An 18394-nucleotide genomic window follows, 5' to 3' on the forward strand; every position below is an offset into this window, starting at 1 on the left:
GTGTGTGTGACTATAATTGGAACTTTAACTTTATAGAATGTATGTATTATATGTGGTGTTCCACAGGGGTCAGTACTAGGTCCACTACTTTTCATTATGTACATCAACGACATTTTGGAAGTTTGTGGTTTTTGCTGATGACACAAAAGTTTTTTGTTCCAGAGAAGATTTGCAGGATCTTTTGGGGGCAGTAGAGAAATATATTGATAAATGAAAATGTCGGTTTAACAAAAACAAACTATTTCTAAACTTTACATGTTGTCTGGAAATCGGAAAGTACAGATTAATGTCATTTTGTAGGTTAACGTGCTGAACATTGACACTTTTGCTTTGACGTTATAGTTGACAAAGCAAATCATTTTTGTGCCGATCAACATTTTTGGCCTCTGATCTGACCCGATTTCGAGTCTGCATCCGATTCTTTCACAATAACTTATAGACCTGAAAATGTTTTGTAGCAAATAATTAAACTAAACACAATATCAACTTGTTTTAAAGCCTTTCTTACTGCATTTAGAATGTGTCAGTATTGTTATAAATCCGATGATGTGTGGAATTTGAGGGCTTCGCACTATTTTTTAACAGGATAAAATGGCTAGTGAATAACCTAAACTAAAAATACTACTGGTTCTCATTTAAATAATTTGGGTTTTAATCTGAAAGCCTTCCTGTGTCCAGGAAACATTAAACACCCCCCAAAAAAATGTGTAATAATAAAAACAAAAACAATAAAAAAAATATCGATCTGATCACTTGAGTATCATTTATATACTGATACTATACTAGGTATCGATAGTATCGACATCTGGATCGATCACCCCTACTTTACGTTCAAACTATAGCGTTTAGCTTCTTGTGTCGTCCTGCTCGGTGTGTGTAGCATGCCATTCCTTGTCCTCTACTCCTACAGTGATAACGATACTTGGAAGAAACTTTTGAGAATGTGCAGAAGGCCAATCAAAACCAAAGGCCGCCGTGGTGGCACGTTAGACACAACCAAAAGAATACCCAACCAGAAGAATACAAGTTTCACATGTTACATTGCGTAACGTAGTACTTTTATACACTTATATACATACGGTAAATGAACCATGCAAGAAGCGATCCAACATTTATACGGCAACGTTCAATGACATCCAGAAGCTGGGACAGGGATAAATGAAATTAACTTATGCTGATTATGCAAATCAGGTCGTAAATGTGTTGTGTTGCATAAGGCGATGGTGTCCACTGGTGCGTATTGACAATATCCTATCAGTCCTTGAAGTGCTCCCAGCTTCTTATATCTGAAAAGAAGGATTCCCCTGGACAGGAAGTGTAGTTCACCATCTGTCTGTGGCCGTGGATGGTGTAGTTGGCCACCAGCTTTCCTCCGTCCACCGCACAGCGCGGCAGGCGATGGCGCAGAAGGTCCAAAGCGTGACGCGATGGGGTAGCGGAAGTGTAGTTCCCGATGACTGACACGCCGTACCCGAGGCTGTTGTGTCCTCTCGTGTGCGTGCCGAGCAGGGTCCAACCACGGCCTTCGTAGACGTAGCCGTCAGACCCGACTACAAAGCTGACATCACAAAAGTTTTAATTCTATGAGAATAAAGTCTTAATATAATCATCATTTTTTTTATAAGATTCACTATTCATTTACAAGAATATTTGATAGTACAATAAAACTTTTCATGATAATGAGTAGAGTGAAGTCAAAGTTGTCATTATATGAGAGGAAAGACTGAATATTACAAGAAAGTCATAATAGTTAGAAAAAGTCAGAAATTATTTAATAAGAACAAAGTTATAATAATATATATAATATATATGTATGTATGTATGTATGTATGTATGTGTATATATATATATATATATATATATATATATATATGTATGTGTGTATATATATATATATATATATATATATATATATATATATATATATATATATATATATATATATATATATATATATATATATATATATATATATATATGTATGTGTATATATATGTATGTGTATATATATGTATGTGTATATATATATATATGTGTATATATATATATATATATATATATATATATAAATAAATAAATGATAAATGGGTTGTACTTGTATAGCGCTTTTCTACCTTCAAGGTACTCAAAGCGCTTTGACAGTATTTCCACATTTACCCATTCACACACACATTCACACACTGATGGCGGGAGCTGCCATGCAAGGCGCTAACCAGCAGCCATCAGAGGCAAAGGGTGAAGTGTCTTGCCCAAGGACACAACGGACGTGACTCGGAAGGTAGAAGGTGGGAATTGAACCCCAGTAACCAGCAACACTCCGATTGCTGGCACAGCCACTCTACCAACTTCGCCACGCCGTCCAATATGTGTGTATATATATATATATATATATATATGTGTATGTGTGTATATATATATATATTTATGTATATATATATATATATATATATATATATATATATATATATATATATATACACACATACATATGTGTATATCTTTACCTATGACACTGTTTAAGTATATATATAAATATATACCTATAATATTACAAATTTGTTCTCATTAATCAATTCTGACTTTTTCTATTTTGTGGAATAGCCTTCATTTCTAAGAACAAGAATAGACTGTCGAGTTTCAGATGAAAGTTCTCTTTTTCTGGCCATTTTGAGCGTTTAATTGACCCCACAAATGTGATGCTCCAGAAACTCAATCTGCTCAAAGGAAGGTCAGTTTTGTAGCTTCTGTAACGAGCTAAACTGTTTTCAGATGTGTAAACATGATTGCACAAGGGTTTTCTAATCATCAATTAGCCTTCCGAGCCAATGAGCAAACACATTGTACCATTAGAACACTGGTGTGATAGTTGCTGGAAATGGGCCTCTATACACCTATGTAGATATTGCACCAAAAACCAGACATTTGCAGCTAGAATAGTCATTTACCACATTAGCAATGTATAGAGTGTATTTCTTTAAAGTTAAGAGTAGTTTAAAGTTATCTTCATTGAAAAGTACAGTGCTTTTCCTTCAAAAATAAGGACATTTCAATGTGACCCCAAACTTTTGAACGGTAGTGTATATCCCGAGAATACTTCGAAAACTCATGATAACTACCATGATAATTTTAATGATAATTTAATCATATTAAGTCATAATATTATTTATAACACTGTGTAAAAATGTCAAAATCTGACAAAAAAAGGGCTTAATATAAAAAGAAAAATACATCATTTTCTGAGAATGAAGTCAAATTTCTACAAGAACAGTTGTAATATTCGGACAAAAGTGTATTGGACCAGAATAAAGTTGCAATATTATGAGAAAAGTTCAAATTTTACAAGAATTAATTTTTGATTGTGAGAGAAATTGTTATTTTTAAAAGAAAAATGTAGTACTTGCTACAAAAAGGTATTTACTTTACGAGAAGAAAATTGTTAAATTTTGGGAAAAGGTCAGGAATCGGTGGTGGTGTAAGAAGAAAGAAAAAGTTTAAAATTAATGACAGTAGATGTATAATATTAGGAGAATCAAGTCGACATTAATGGGAAAATATTGTACTTTTATGAGAATTTAACACATATTATTTTATTTAAAAAATATTCTTTGTCATAATAATATAACTGTATTTTTGGAGAATACTTTAAAAGGAATAGTAAAAAAGTTGTGTGATAAACAGTCATACATATCATGATGTGATAAATAAGTCATAATACTGAGGTAAAATGTCACAATATTACAAGAATTATGTTGAATATAACAATAAAAATATATAATTTTCTCAGAACTAACTCAAATTTCTACAAGAACAGTTGTAATATAAGGACAAACATGTGTTGTAGCAGAATTACGTTATGAGTACAAAAAAAAGTTTTAATATATCTTTTGAGAAAGTCCTAATTTTCAGAGAACAAATGTCCATAATCTTGCAAGAATAAAACAAAGATACATTATTTGTAGTAAATACATAATAATGTTCAGCCCAATAAGTGACATTGTGGTGCTGTGACTGGGAAACACTTGTCCAGACATTTAGTTACATTTGGTACGTGACTAAAAGCATCCTGTCCATCAGATTAGACCTTTAGTGTTTATCACACGCTGACCTTCCTTTGTGGTTGACTAAGATTATCAATATTTGCGCACAGCATGAGTCAGCGGTGCTTCAACTGAAAACATATTGGAACAAGAATTTGAGCAAAGTTATTTGTCATTTTTACCCCCGTTAGCAAAAGTTAGGGGTGGATTTTTATTTTTAAAAATGTCCAGAAATGTCCAAAGTGGGATAGGGAACTGATTAGATCAGGGGTGTCAAAAGTGTCATAAGGATTAATTTAAAAAGAAAAATACATAATTTTCTGAGAATTAAGTCCAATTTCTACAAGAACAGTTATATTCGGACAAAGGTTTATTGGACCAGAATAAAGTTGCAATATTATGAGAAAAGTTCCAATTTTACAAGAATTAATTTGTGATTGTCAGGGTATGTAATCGTCCTAATGAAAAGGAAATCCTAATATTATAGGAGTAAAGGAATAAAGCTGTTTTCATGAGAGGATAGTCTGAATATTACAACAAAAAGTCATAATTGTACAAGAATACAGTCATAATATTTTAAGAAAAGTCCAAATATTGAGTGAATTTTTTTTTGTAATTTTACAAAAAAACGAGAAATTGTTATTTTAAAAGAAAAAAGTAGTACCGTATTTTTCGGAGTATAAGTCGCTCCGGAGTATAAGTCGCACCGGCCGAAAATGCATAATAAAGAAGGAAAAAAACATATATAAGTCGCACTGGAGTATAAGTCACATTTTTTGGGGAAATTTATTTGATAAAACCCAACACCAAGAATAGACATTTGAAAGGCAATTTCAAAATAAATAAAGAATAGTGAACAACAGGCTGAATAAGTGTACCTTATATGACGCATAAATAACCAACTGAGAACGTGCCTGGTATGTTAATGTAACATATTATGGTAAGAGTCATTCAAATAACTATAACATATAGAACATGCTATACGTTTACCAAACAATCTGTCACTCCTAATCGCTAAATTCCATGAAATCTTATATGTCTAGTCTCTTACGTGAATGAGCTAAATAATAATATTTGCTATTTTACGGTAATGTGTTAATAATTTCACACATAAGTCGCTCCTGAGTATAAGTCGCACCCCCGGCCAAACTATGAAAAAAACTGTGACTTATAGTCAGAAAAATACGGTACTCGCGACAAAAAAGGGAACATTGTTATATTTTGGGAAAAGGTCAGTTATAAATCTGTGGTGTAAGAAGAAAGAAAAGGTCTAAAATTAATGACAATAAATTCATAATATTAGGAGAAAGTGTTGATTTTTTTTTTTTTTTTTTAGGAGAATCAAGTTTAAATTTATGGGAAGATATTGTACTTTTATGAGAATTTAACTCATAATACTATGTTAAGTGTTTTTTGTCATAATATAACTGAAATCATAATTTTATGAGAATACTTTAAAGGAATACAAAACAAGTTGTGTGGTAACAGGCAAATAAATATCACTATGTGTTAAATACGTCATAATACTATGAGGAAAAATGTCATAATCTTAGTTAACGTCATTATGTGCTAAAAGCTGTGATGCTTAAAAACACCTTGCAAAGTTAGCGCCCTCTAGGCATCCAATTAGTAGTTTGTTCCAAATTGCATTCGTATGTCAACAACGTGTCACCTGTATCCGATGTCGCTCCAGTTTCGCACCTCCTGGTGGAAGCGCTGCATGGCTCTCATGTTGTGGGCGCACGTTGGGAAGGACAGACATGGCCGGGAAGGTTCGTAGGTGTGGTGAATGTAGACGAAGCCAAGGGGCAAAGACAGTGGGATGGGCGTACCCCTGTGGGCCTTTGCCCCCCACTGGCAGCGAGGGATGATTTGAGGGCAATCTGGCGTAAAAAAGGGGAACATATCCAAGTTACTGCAGTCTTGAATGGAACCAAGTGCAATAGAGTCTTAATATGCAGCAGTTATAGTTTATTTATGTAAACAGGCAATTATTGGAGAAAGGATGTTATTTCTGAAATATACACTGCAAAAAGTCAAAACAAGAAAAAAAAACGAAAACTAGGGGTATTTTATTTGAACTAAGCAAAATTATCTGCCAATAGAACAAGAAAATTTGGCTTGTCAAGACTTTCCAAAACAAGTCAAATTTGCTAACTTCAATGAACCCCAAAATACTTTAAAATAAGTATATTCTCACTAATAACAAGTGCACTTTTCTTGGTGGAAAAAAAAGTCATTTTTGCTCAATATGTTGAAAAATATTCTTAAAATAAGTAAATGCTAGTGCCATTATCTTGACATAATGATATGCGCTCGGCATTACATTTCTTGAAACCAGCAAACTTATACTAAAAACTAATGTATTGTTCTTAATGGAAAGGCAACAAGGCAACCGCTTGTTACTCTCGGGGTCTACTAGCCGCTCAGGCAAATCGTATGGTCTAAAAATGCATTTTTCCACCGATAACATGACATCATCGTGCCAAGTGAGTGCTCTTTCAGTCAATTAGTGCGCATATATACAGCCCGGCCCCTGGCCAAACTTTTTTTTAATTGTAATTTTGAGAAATTTATATGAATATGCATGAACTATTTCTGTTCAAAATTGTTTGAAATGTCACATGTTAAATGTTTAAATATTAACTGTCAGTTTACTGTACTGTGCCAACTGTACTACTTTATGAGTGCGTATTTTCTATTGTTTCATTGAAAATAAAACAGCAAAGTCCTTTTGGCTGTCATCTGTTTTAATTATGAGACAAAATTGTGTCAAAATCATGATTTTTTTTTTCATGCTTGAAATAAGAAATTATTACTTTAAAAAAGTAGTTTTATACTTGTGAGTGTTGATGACACAGCTTTGCAACAGTTGATATTCTAGTTTCAAGCATGTTTTACTTAAAATAGGTCATCAAATCTCAGCAACAAGCTGTAATATCTTACTGAGATCATTTAGGACCAAAACCCTTAAAACAAGTAAAAGACTCTAACATAAAATCTGCTTTGTGAGAAGAATTATCTTATCAGACAGAAAATAAACAAATATCACCCTTATTTGAGATATTTAATATTACTTAGATTTCAGTTTTTGCAGTGTACACAAGGTGTGTAGGACTGACACAACTCTCACCTCTTCTCTTTTGCACCAAACGCTTCACAATCTTCTTTTTTTTAAGTGCTGGTTGATCATCTGAAAGAACTGGTTGTGAAAAGATGGCATCGACATCAACAGTCCTGTAAATTTTCCGACACACCTTGTGTACTTCATTTTTTTCCACTTCCGTCCATTAAAATTAACTGCAGCCAGTTTAGATTCCGATTTAAAAATATTCATTTATTGGTTTGAAAAAGGGAAATGATAAGAACATGTGTATCCACCCGTTGCCACTCATAAACAGAATACCGTGGGTACGGGAAGTATTCGGACCCCTTTAAATGTGTCACTGTTTCATTGCAGCTAGTTGCTAAAATCTAAATTGTTCATTTTATTTTCTCATTATTGTACACTCAGCACCCCATCTTGACGGAAAAAAACATAAATATAAAAATGTTTGCAAATTTCTTCAAAAATAAAAAACTCAAAATGACATGTACATAAGTATTAATACCCTTTGCACCTTTGGCAGCAATTACAGCCTCAAGTCTTTTTAAAAACGATACCACAAGCTTGGCACACCTCTCTTTGGGCAGTTTCGCCCAGTCCTCTCTGCAGCACCTCTCAAGCTTCATCCGGTTGGATGGGAAACGTTGCGGATGTCTCTGTACATTGCTGCATTCATCTTTCCCTCTATCCTGACTAGTCTCCCAGTTCCTGCCGCTGGACACCATCCCCACAGCATGATGCTGCCACCACCATGCTTCACTGTAGGGATGGTATTGGCCTGGTGCCACAAAACTATTTCCCTATTAACTACAAATAATGCATCTCTTTTCATTTATACACACCAGCGATGTATAATACAATGAAATGCTCTTCCACTCGGTGGAAGAATGTGTTTAATTCACTTGTATAGCTATCCATCGAGCTGTTGCCACCATACTTGCCAACCTTGAGACCTCTGAATTCGGGAGATGGGGGGGTGGGGTTGAGTTGGGGGGCGGGGTTTGGTGGTAGCGGGGGGTGTATATAGTAGAGTCCCGGAAGAGTAAGTGCTGCAAGGGGTTCTGGGTATTTGTTCTGTTGTGTTTATGTTGTGTTACGGTGCGCATGTGCTCCCGAAATGTGTTTGTCATTCTTCTTTGGTGTGGGTTCACAGTGTGGCGCATATTTGTAACAGTGTTAAAGTTGTTTATACGGCCACCCTCAGTGTGACCTGTATGGCTGTTGATCAAGTATGCATTGCATTCACGTGTGTGTGTGTGTGTGTGTGTGTGTGTGTGTGTGTGTGTGTGTGTGTGTGTGTGTGTGTGTGTGTGTGTGTGTGTGTGTGTGTGTGTGTTAAAGCCGCATATATTATGTGACTGGGCCGGCACGCTGTTTGTATGGAGGAAAAGCGAACGTGACGACAGGTTGTAGAAGACGCTGAGGGCAATGCCTTTAAGGCACGCCCCTAATATTGTCGTGCGGATGGAAATGGGGGGATGGTTGCCCCGGGAGATTTTCGGGAGGGGCACTGAAATTTGTGAGTCTCCCTGGAGGGTTGGCAAGTATGGTTGCCACTCATAAACAGAATAGGTCATGGCACGCTTGGCGGTGGGCTGTTAAGGACAGAAGTGGGTAGAGTAGCCAAAAATTGTACCGTTACTTTTCTGACACACCTCGTGTAACAAATACCATTTTTACTGACCGGCAGAGCAATGAAATGCTCTTCTACTAGGTGGAAGAATGTGCATAATTAACATGTGTATCTACTCGTTGCCACTCATAAACAGAGTAGATCATAGCACGCTTGGTGGTGTGTCATTAAGAGCAGAAGTGGGTAGAATATAGCCAAAAAGTCTTAAGTGAGAGTACCGTTACTTTTCTGACACACGTAGTGTAGCAAATTAAATGTTTACTGACAGGCAGAACAATTAAATGCAGAATGTGCATAATTAACATGTGTACCTACCTGTTGCCACTCATAAACAGAATAGGTCCATGGCAAGCTAGGTAGTGTTCAATTAGGGTTAGGTAAAGTATGTTGAATGCCCTTTTTAAATGGTTTATAGTAAAATGTACCTTCTATTATGCATTTTACTAAACAATTAAATGCTCTTCTACTAGGTGGAAGAATGTGCATATTTATTAACATGTGTACCTCACTTGTTGCCACTCATACACAGAATAGATCATGGCACGCTTGGTGGTGTGCCGTTAAGAGCAGAAGTGGGTAAAATAGCCAAAAATTCTTAAATGAGAGTACCGTTACTTTTCTGACACACCTAGTGTAACAAATACAATTTTTACTGACAGGCTGAACAATTAAATGTAGAATGTGCATAATTAACATGTGTTGCCACTCATAAACAGAATAGGTCCATGGCAAGCTAGGTAGTGTTCAATTAGGGTTAGGTAAAGTGTTTTGAATGCCCTTTTTAAAATGGTTGATAGTAAAATGTGTCTTCTATTATGCATACTGTATGTTATTCCCCAAAACCTCTCATAAAAAAACAACCTGCTGCCACAGTTATGAGAGGTTTTTATAGAAATAAATGAGTTACCCAGGTGGAGCAGACAAGAGGAGAAGGCGAGAAGAAAGCAAATAGTTGTTATTAAACCTATACCAAAAGTAAGAGCTAACGTCAGTGCAGGATGCAAGTGGAGAAAGACGCTCTTCATCGCAAATATTTCTATATTAAAGCTCTCCAAATGGTAAACTTTTGTAACCGAGGTTCTGGTAAAATGTAGTGCAAGCTCGGCGGATAGAAACTTGAGAGACACTTGTTTTAAATCAGCAGTCTTGTTCGTCAAGAGCAGGGGTGTGTCAAAGTAATTTTAGCTAAGGGGCCACAAGGAGGAACATCTATTCCCAAGGGGGCCGGAATGGTAAAATCATGGCATGATAACTTAAAAATAAAAAGACAACTCCAGGTTGTTTTCTTTGTTTTGCTTTGGCCAAAAATAGAAAAAGCACATTCTGAAAACGTACAAATCACAAATAATCTTCTCCAGACAAAACACTTCAAATTTGTTGAAAATGCTAAGGAAATTGGTGCGGCTTCAAAAACACAATGAGTTTAGGCTTGGTCTCAGTGTATCTACAAAGCCAGGATTAAACTATAAGTCAGTATTTCTGGGATTGAACAAAAAAACACAACATGTAAACTCTTCTAGGTATCAAATACCTCCTTTGTCATGTCCACGTGTCAATCCAGTGCTAACTCAACAAACAGTAAGAAACGGAGGTAAAAACTATTCAAAAGGGTTTGTCGTGTTTGACAGAGACATTATGGGGGAGTAAGGGTGCCAAATAACGATGTGTTCGAAGCAGAAGACATAAAACGGCAGGTTTTAAGTTTTATGTGGGTCGAGGCGGAGGAGCCACAGTCACCCTTTGTGTACCTCTTGCTAAACCGTTTGCTTGCCTAACAGAATTGCTATTGTGGCATCCAGTGGACACATTTAGAACAGCAGTTTCTTTTGTTAAAAAGAAAGCAGCTAATTTTAATACTTGGCAAACTCATCACCGGGCCGTACGTTTGACACCACTGGTCAAGAGCATCAAGAGCTCTCTTTTTCCCAACAGTCACACACTTTCAGTTTTCACAATAATAGCGCGACTGGTCACATCCGGTCCGATAATGATCTTTTGACTAACATTCCTATCAATCGCAGTAAAAGAATCAGTGATACTCGTTGTGCAGCTCGCCATGCTTTAAAGTGCAGCCTGCATGGTCGTTTCCCAACGACCATGTTGTTTATGTTATGTGGAGGGCCCCAATGACTAGGTTTGCCTTGGGCCCCCAAATGACTTAATACGCCCCTGGTTGGGGTTTGGGTTAAGACTTACCCCAGTACTTGTGCACAAACGCCTCCAGTCCTTCCTTAACCGCCTTCTTGATGCCGGTGTCCATGGAGATCCATTCTGTCTTCTCCAACCTCCACACCAACGCAAGCGTCTCCATCACCTCACTGTGAAGGTCAAGAGGTTCCAGAATGGATCTCGAGATCTCCCTTCGCCTCGGACTAACGTGTTCGGAGACGTTATCAAGACCCCGCCCCTTGCGCAGAGTGAAACTGTAGTACGCGTTCAGGATCTGGCTGAGAGCATGAGGCTCGACAGCTGTGGGTGGTTTGCTGATGTCCGTGCCAAGTATTACTCCATCCATCCCCCCGTTAATAACGGCATCGGTGGCGGGCGTGGCGGGCCAATGGAGCTTGAATACTTTGGGGCGCCGCACGCTGTCCCAGCACCCATCGGGCCCTAGTCGATTGGCTAAGGGGATGTCTTGGAGGCTGAGGAAGGCTAATCCAAGCGTCCTTCCTAAGGTCAGAGGAAAGAGCCCGGTGGCCAAAGTCCCCTCCAGCTTTGCTTTGAGTCCAGACTCGATTCCTAGCAGTAAAGGCGCCAGGGCGACCGTGGTGCCGTCCGGGGCGAGGGCCACCCCTCGCTCCTCGCCGTTATTTGTCACAATGTGATGGATGGCCTTGTCGAAAAAGCTGAAAGAGGAGGCGTTGAGGATGGAGGTCTCCAGGCCCGCGGCGTCACTCAGGTTATACGAAGCACCCAGGAAGTGGATGGTCATGGCGTCGTCATGGCCCGCAGTCCTCCGCAGGGCTCTGACCAGCGCCAGGGCGGACAGACCCGGGTTGGACTCCTCCAGCTGCTGCACGGCGTGGATGAAGCTGTCCATGCTCCGCAGGTGAGTACCTGCATGACCATTGCAGTGAGTCACACAGCAGAGCCACACTTCCCTTACGAAACTAAATACTTATCTACTCATGTCCTAGACCAGGGGTGGGCAAACTTCTTGGCTCAGGGGCCACATTGGCTTTTTAAATTTGACAAGACAGGCCGGGCGAACACATGATGCATTTCAAAGCATATTATACCTTTATATAATAATAATAATAATAATAATACCTGGGATTTATATAGCGCTTTTCTAAGTACCCAAAGTCGCTTTACATGTAGAACCCATATGTATATGTTGGAACTAAGAGTAGACTTCCCAAACATTTTAATCATAGTACATCTATTTTCAACAATATCATATCAGAACCTCAAAGAAACATTATTAAAGGGTTAACACTTAAATTCTCTTTTAGTGTTGTTGATCACCCTTTTTTTGCCAATGTGTCAAAGTCTAGTGTCAGTTTTGTTGTGGCAATCCTCAAAACAGATCTTTGCCTGATTTTGTTCTAATATTTGGCGGGCCGGATTAAAAAGACCAACCTTAGTTTGCCCAACCCTGTCCTATACTGTACTAATCTTACAAGAAGAAGATGACATTTTTATACAAGGAAGCCGTAATTTTACAAGAACAGTTTAAACCTTTATACAACCAGGATTAGTGTTGTCCCGATACCAATGTTTTAGTACCGGTACCAAAATGTATTTCGATAATTTTCTGTACTTTTCTAAATAAAGGGGACCACAAAAAAATGGCATTATTGACTTTATTTTAAGAAAAAATCTTGGGGTACATTAAACGCATGTTTTTTTTGCAATCAAAGAACAATTTTGTCCTTAAATAAAATAGTGAACATACTAGACAACTTCTCTTTTAGTTGTAAGTAAGAAAACAAAGTAGTATCAACTAGAAACGCTACTGTACTTGGTATCATTACAGTGGATGTTAGGTGTAGATCTATCAATGGCGTTTGTTTACATTTTGACGCCAGTGAGCTACGGTGTGTAGTGAAGCATGTTTAGCTATTCCTCGTCCTGCAGGGATGATACCATAGAGGCGAGGATTAGTGATTTAGAAGTAGCTAAAACACTGCCAACTGGGGCAGAATGTTAGCCGCTAGCTAGCTAGCCATGTCTTCAAGCACCTCTTCCTGAGGGCGTTTCAGTGTTATAACTTCACCTTTATCATTAGTTTTTAGGCCAAAATGCATCCGTTATCCCTTTTCTGTCTACACTCTGTGTCTGTTTGTAAGTACTCTGTGATTGTGCACTGCCGAACATGCTCCTCTGCTCCTAAACCAGCAATGTCATGACGTGACGACACGCCGTCATGCCCAGGAACCGGTACTTTTCAAACAGAGCATAGTACCATTTTTGATTCATTAGTACCGCTATACTATACTATATAGGAAAGTCAGAGTTTTAGATAATGGTATTGTCATTTTATGAAAATAAACTTGAAATATCGTGACAACAGACAAAATTATTTGAAAATTAAATAATAACTTTGAGAAAAATCTGTACTGTTACGAAGATAAAGTCAATTTTTTTAATCTGTCTCTCATCTCACAAATATAGTGTCAAAATGTAAAAGGAAAAATAACGAATTATTCCAGAAATCAAGTCACAATTTTATGAGAAGCAATGTAATATTACGACAAGAAAGTATTTCACCAGAATAACGTTGCAATATTATGATAAAAGTTCAGGTTTACAATAATTTTTGCGTAATTTTATGACAATAAATGTGTAATATTACATTAACAGTCAAATCAAGTAATAATGTAATGAGAAAAAGCTGTACTGTTACGACAATAAAGTCCGATGTTTAAAATGTTTGTATAATCTCATAAATATGTCAAAATGTAAAAGGAAAAATAACAAAATTTTCCGAGAATTAAGTCACAATTCTAAGAGAAGCAATGTACTATTACGACAAAAAAGTATTTTACCAGAATAAAGTTGCAATATTACTATAAAAGTTAAAGTTTACAATCATTTTAGCATAACTTTATGAGAAGACATTTGTAATATTACAACAACAGTCAAATCAAGTAAAAATGTATTGAGAAAATTCTGTACTGTTACGACAATAAAGTCAAATGTTTTTAATCTCCCTCTAATCTCACAAATATGTCAAAATGTAAAAGGTAAAATAACGCAATTTTCCGAAAATTGGGTCACAATTCTAAGAAGCAATTTAATATTACGAAAAAAAAGTATTTTACCAGAATAACGTTGCAATGTTATTATAAACCTTCAGGTTTACAAGAATTTTTGCGTAATTTTATGAGAATACAGTAAATGTGTAATATTACAACAACAGTCAAATCAAGTAATAATGTAATGAAGTCCTGAAGTCCACAGTGGAGATGATCATGGACTTCAGGAAAGTCACAGCCCCACCATCCCCCCTCACCCTGATTGACTCTCCCACCCCCGTCCCCATTGTGGACTCCTTCCGTTTCTTGGGCACCACCATCACCCAGGACCTCAAGTGGGAGCTGACCATCAGCTCCCTCATCAAGAAGGCCCAGCAGAGGATGTACTTCCTGCGGCAGCTGAGGAAACTTAAGGTGCCGACCGAGATGCTGGTGCAGTTTTACTCAGCCATCATAGAGTCCATTCTGACCTCCTCCATCACAGTGTGGTTCCTCGGCGCCACACTCCAGGATAAGAATAGACTGCAGCGCATCGTACGTGCTGCTGAGAAGGTGATTGGCTGCAAGCTCCCATCCCTCCAGGACTTTTTCTAATCCAGGACCAGGAGGCGTGTGGGTCGGATCACAGCTGACTCTTCTCACCCTGGACACACACTATTCTCCCCTCTCCCCTCAGGCAGGAGACTACGCTCCATCCAGACCCACACCTCCCGCCACCTGAACAGTTTTTTCCCCTCGGCCATCAGGCAAATGAACAATAACTCCTAACAGCAGCTCCTTGAATTCCTTGAATCCCTTCTAAGTCTATCTGATAGCTCAGTCACAGCTCTTTTTATACCAAATATGTGTTATATGTGTTTTATGTCGCACGTTTGCACCAAGAAAAATTCCTAGTTTGTGAACCCGTTCTCAAACAATGGCAATAAAACTATTCTGATTCTGATGAGAACAATTTTTACTTTTACGGAGATTCCTAATATTTTTCCGAAAAGCAAAATTAACATTTTTTGGGAATAAAGCGGTATCATAACAAAAAGACGCCCTTTTCCCAGAATGAAGTCAGGATTCTACAAAAAGATTTACAACAATTATGATGTCATTGTCAGGGAAAAAAATCATAATATTGTAAGCATACCATTGTAATAACAGTGCTGTATTATGGAACTTTCAGAATCCTGACCTCATTACAAAAAATTATTTTGACCATTATTGAATCATAATTTATTTGGGGTTTTTTTGTTTTGTTTTTTACAACCATAAAGTTGTAACAAAAAAAAAAGTTGAGAATGAAGTCAGAATGCGCCCAGAAAAGTCTACAGACTTGCAATATTATGAGCAGTATTACCAGTTTTTCAAGAATACTGTTGTAATCATGCAAGAAAAAAAATATTTTACCAGAAAAATTAAATCAGAATAAGGTAAGAATAATAACATTTTAAAATAAAAAATATCAGTCTTACGATAGCGTTCCCCATATTTTTGTATATTTATTACAGCCGGGTCGGGCCCTGGCATAAACACTTTGTGGGGTTGTTGAGGGCCACAACCACTAGGGGGGTACCACGTGATTATGGTCGCTGTGCTCTGTAGGTGTTTGCTTGTTCTACTTTGATGGACTGAATGACATCATGGATACAATGATACTTTGTTTCTGCTAAACTTTCATTCAGCTGTGAGTCAACATGTCCTTTGTAAAAGTTTTTTAGTTTGGTAAAAGCATCGCGGGCATTTCCATTCAAAAGCCCATTGAGATAATTGCTAATTCAGGAATGCTTCGAACGCCATTATCGCGACAGATTTATGGCCGTATTTCTAAAACGACCGTACTATTTAAGTTTGTATTGTAGCCCAACCTTTTCCCTAAAGATATAATGTCTAAATAACGTTTGTTTTTTCATAGTTGTTGCCCATATATTGTGTTTTGTTTACCTTTTTTAAATATTGCCAAAGCGGCATGGCAGTATTGATTTGGCTTTACTACTGTAATAGTAATCAAATACTTTTCTTACCCCTTGCATCTATCAACATATTTTTTTTACCTTTTCATGTTAACTTTGGACATTATATAATACTAAAAATACATAATACTCAGTTAGCCCTAGTGCCCCTGGCGCAGGGGTCTGCAACCCGCGGCTCTAAAGCCACATGCGGTTCTTTAGCCCTAGTGGCTCCCTGGAGCTTTTTCAAAAATGTATGAAAATAGAAAAAGATGGAGGGGAAAATATATATTTTTAATTAATATGGTTTCTTTAGAAGAACAAACATGACACAAACCATCCTAATTGTTAGCAATCCCACTGTTTGTATTAAATATGCTTCACTGATGAGAGTATTTGGCGAGCACCGTTTTGTCCTACTAATTTGGGCGGTCCTTGAACTCACCATAGTTTGTTTAGAAGTACAACTTTCTCTGATGCTGCCACATAAAGACGTGTTTTATACCAGAGGTCCTCAACCACCGGGTACCGGTCCGTGGATCGATTGGTACCGGGCCACACAAGAAATTTAAAAAAATTAATAAATAAAATAAATAGAAATATATATATATATTTTTTTTAAATTAAATCAACATAAAAAACACAAGAAACACTTGCAATTAGTGCACCAACCCAAAAAATCTCCTTCCCCCATTTACACTCATTCACACTCATTCGCACAAAAGGGTTGTTTCTTTCTGTTATTAATATTTCTGGTTCCTACATTATATATCAATATATATATCAATACAGTCAGCAGGGATACAGTCCGTAAGCACATATGTTTGCATTTTTTTATGACAGAAAAAAAAAATACCATCCCCCTCTGTGGGACAAATTTTCAAGCGTTGACCGGTCCGCAGTTACAAAATGGTTGGGGACCACTGTTTTATACCACTCCTTTGTTTCATTTTGTTCACCAAACGTTGTATGCTGTGCGTGACTGCACAAAGGTGAGCTTTGTGGATGTTATTGACTTGTCATAGTGCTAATCAGGCATATTTGGTCAGTGCATGACTGCGAGCTAATCAATGCTAACATGCTATTTAGGCTAGCTGTATGTACATATTGCATCAATCAATCAATCAATCATTATGCCTCGTTTGTTTGTGTGCCATGTTGTTCCAGACCACAGCAAAACGTTACCCGGCTTGCAAAGATTGTAATAAATCCATTAGAAGAAGACAGCCTGCCGTTTCCTTTAACTTGGACACACACATATATACCTTTGGCCATTCTGAGCCAGTAATTTCCAGGAGTTATCTCACCCTCTGAGAAGATTTACTCATGTTTTCTAATGGTGTAAAAATGTGTAGAATAAACAATACATTTCAACATTTCTGTTGATGAAGATTTGTGTCAGCCAACAGTTATTTTGATAGTAGGCTAATATAGCTAATATAGACACTTATATAATGTGTTGCCTTCATTATAAGACTTATATAATAAGGCTTTTAAGTTTTTGTGGCTCCAGAAAGATTTTTTTTTCTGGTCCAATATGGCTCTTTCAACATTTTGGGTTGCCAACCCCTGCCCTAGCGTGTAACACGGGTAATATTAAAGACCGAAAGCGGGACCGCAATCAGAATCTTGTTAATAAGCCTAGGGCCGGGCCCTGTATGACAGTACAAAACAAATTACACACAGCAACAACAATTGGTCTCGTACCTGCCGGCCTGCCAGAAGTGAAAAAGAAGCAGCAGGATGACGTCAAGATGAAGAGTGGCGCCTGAAAAGACAACATGTTGTATCTCAGGAGCTGTAAGAAAGAACAAGTATGTCACATGTACTTCTACTTGTGTCCACTACTGAAAATATTGATTCAGCCTACTAAAAGTTCAAAACGAGCAAAACATTGACAGTTCCCACACAAAGGTCCCACATGAAGCGAAAGTCCATGATAGATTTGTTAGTTTTGCTTAGCAAAGATTTGCTGTCTTTCTTAAAATCAATATGCTACTACAGTAGTGTAGGACACTACAGTATACACTTTGTATAGGGCTTAAAAGAACAAATACCCAAATATTTTTATATATTTTTAAGTATTGTTTATGTTAATGTAAAGAAAATATTAAACCACATAAAGCAGGGTTGTCCAAAGTATGGCCCGAGGGCCATACTTTGCCGGCTGCACATTCTAGAAATATTATAAAAATATTTTGAAAAACATAAAAAAGTGGAATAAAAGAGCAAACCGGTAAAATGTAACAAGAAATAGTTGCAATGTTGTCACTACTGACACAAAGCAGCCATGCAGGCTGTTCTTTTCTTTGCTCAAAAAATAATAATGAATCAAAATCAATGTTGTTATCAATTATTTACCAATTTAAGGCTTCAAAACAAATACGGAAAAAAACATTTTAAAAAAATGAAAACTTATAATCAACAGGATTGATCTGAAGTTGATCTAGAGATTTTATTGATAAAGGTTGTTTTTTTTA

At 37.1% G+C, this 18394-nt stretch overlaps 1 protein-coding gene across 1 annotated transcript; it reads right to left on the reverse strand.

Moving 5' to 3' along the window:
- Positions 1-524: 524 nt before the first annotated feature.
- On the reverse strand, positions 525-17777 carry pglyrp2 (peptidoglycan recognition protein 2). The gene is made up of 4 exons (XM_062027030.1): positions 17622-17777; positions 10973-11833; positions 5710-5920; positions 525-1558 (listed from the first exon to the last, which is right to left on the reverse strand). The coding sequence occupies exons 1-4, from the start codon at positions 17695-17697 to the stop codon at positions 1255-1257; spliced, it is 1452 nt and encodes a 483-aa protein (XP_061883014.1). The 5' UTR covers positions 17698-17777; the 3' UTR covers positions 525-1254.
- Positions 17778-18394: the final 617 nt, after the last annotated feature.

The sequence above is a fragment of the Entelurus aequoreus genome, linkage group LG18 (assembly GCF_033978785.1).
Source record: "Entelurus aequoreus isolate RoL-2023_Sb linkage group LG18, RoL_Eaeq_v1.1, whole genome shotgun sequence".
NCBI classification, from domain to species: domain Eukaryota; kingdom Metazoa; phylum Chordata; class Actinopteri; order Syngnathiformes; family Syngnathidae; genus Entelurus; species Entelurus aequoreus.

Bases quoted from the DNA above. Each gene is read 5' to 3' on its own strand.
- pglyrp2 (XM_062027030.1), bottom strand. From the start codon at position 17,697: ATGTTGTCTTTTCAGGCGCCACTCTTCATCTTGACGTCATCCTGCTGC. The intron at 11,834-17,621 runs GTACGAGACCAA...ATGGTCATGCAG, and splicing joins CACTTCTGGCAGGCCGGCAG to GTACTCACCTGCGGAGCATG. The intron at 5,921-10,972 runs GTAAGTCTTAAC...TTTTTACGCCAG, and splicing joins GTTTGTGCACAAGTACTGGG to ATTGCCCTCAAATCATCCCT.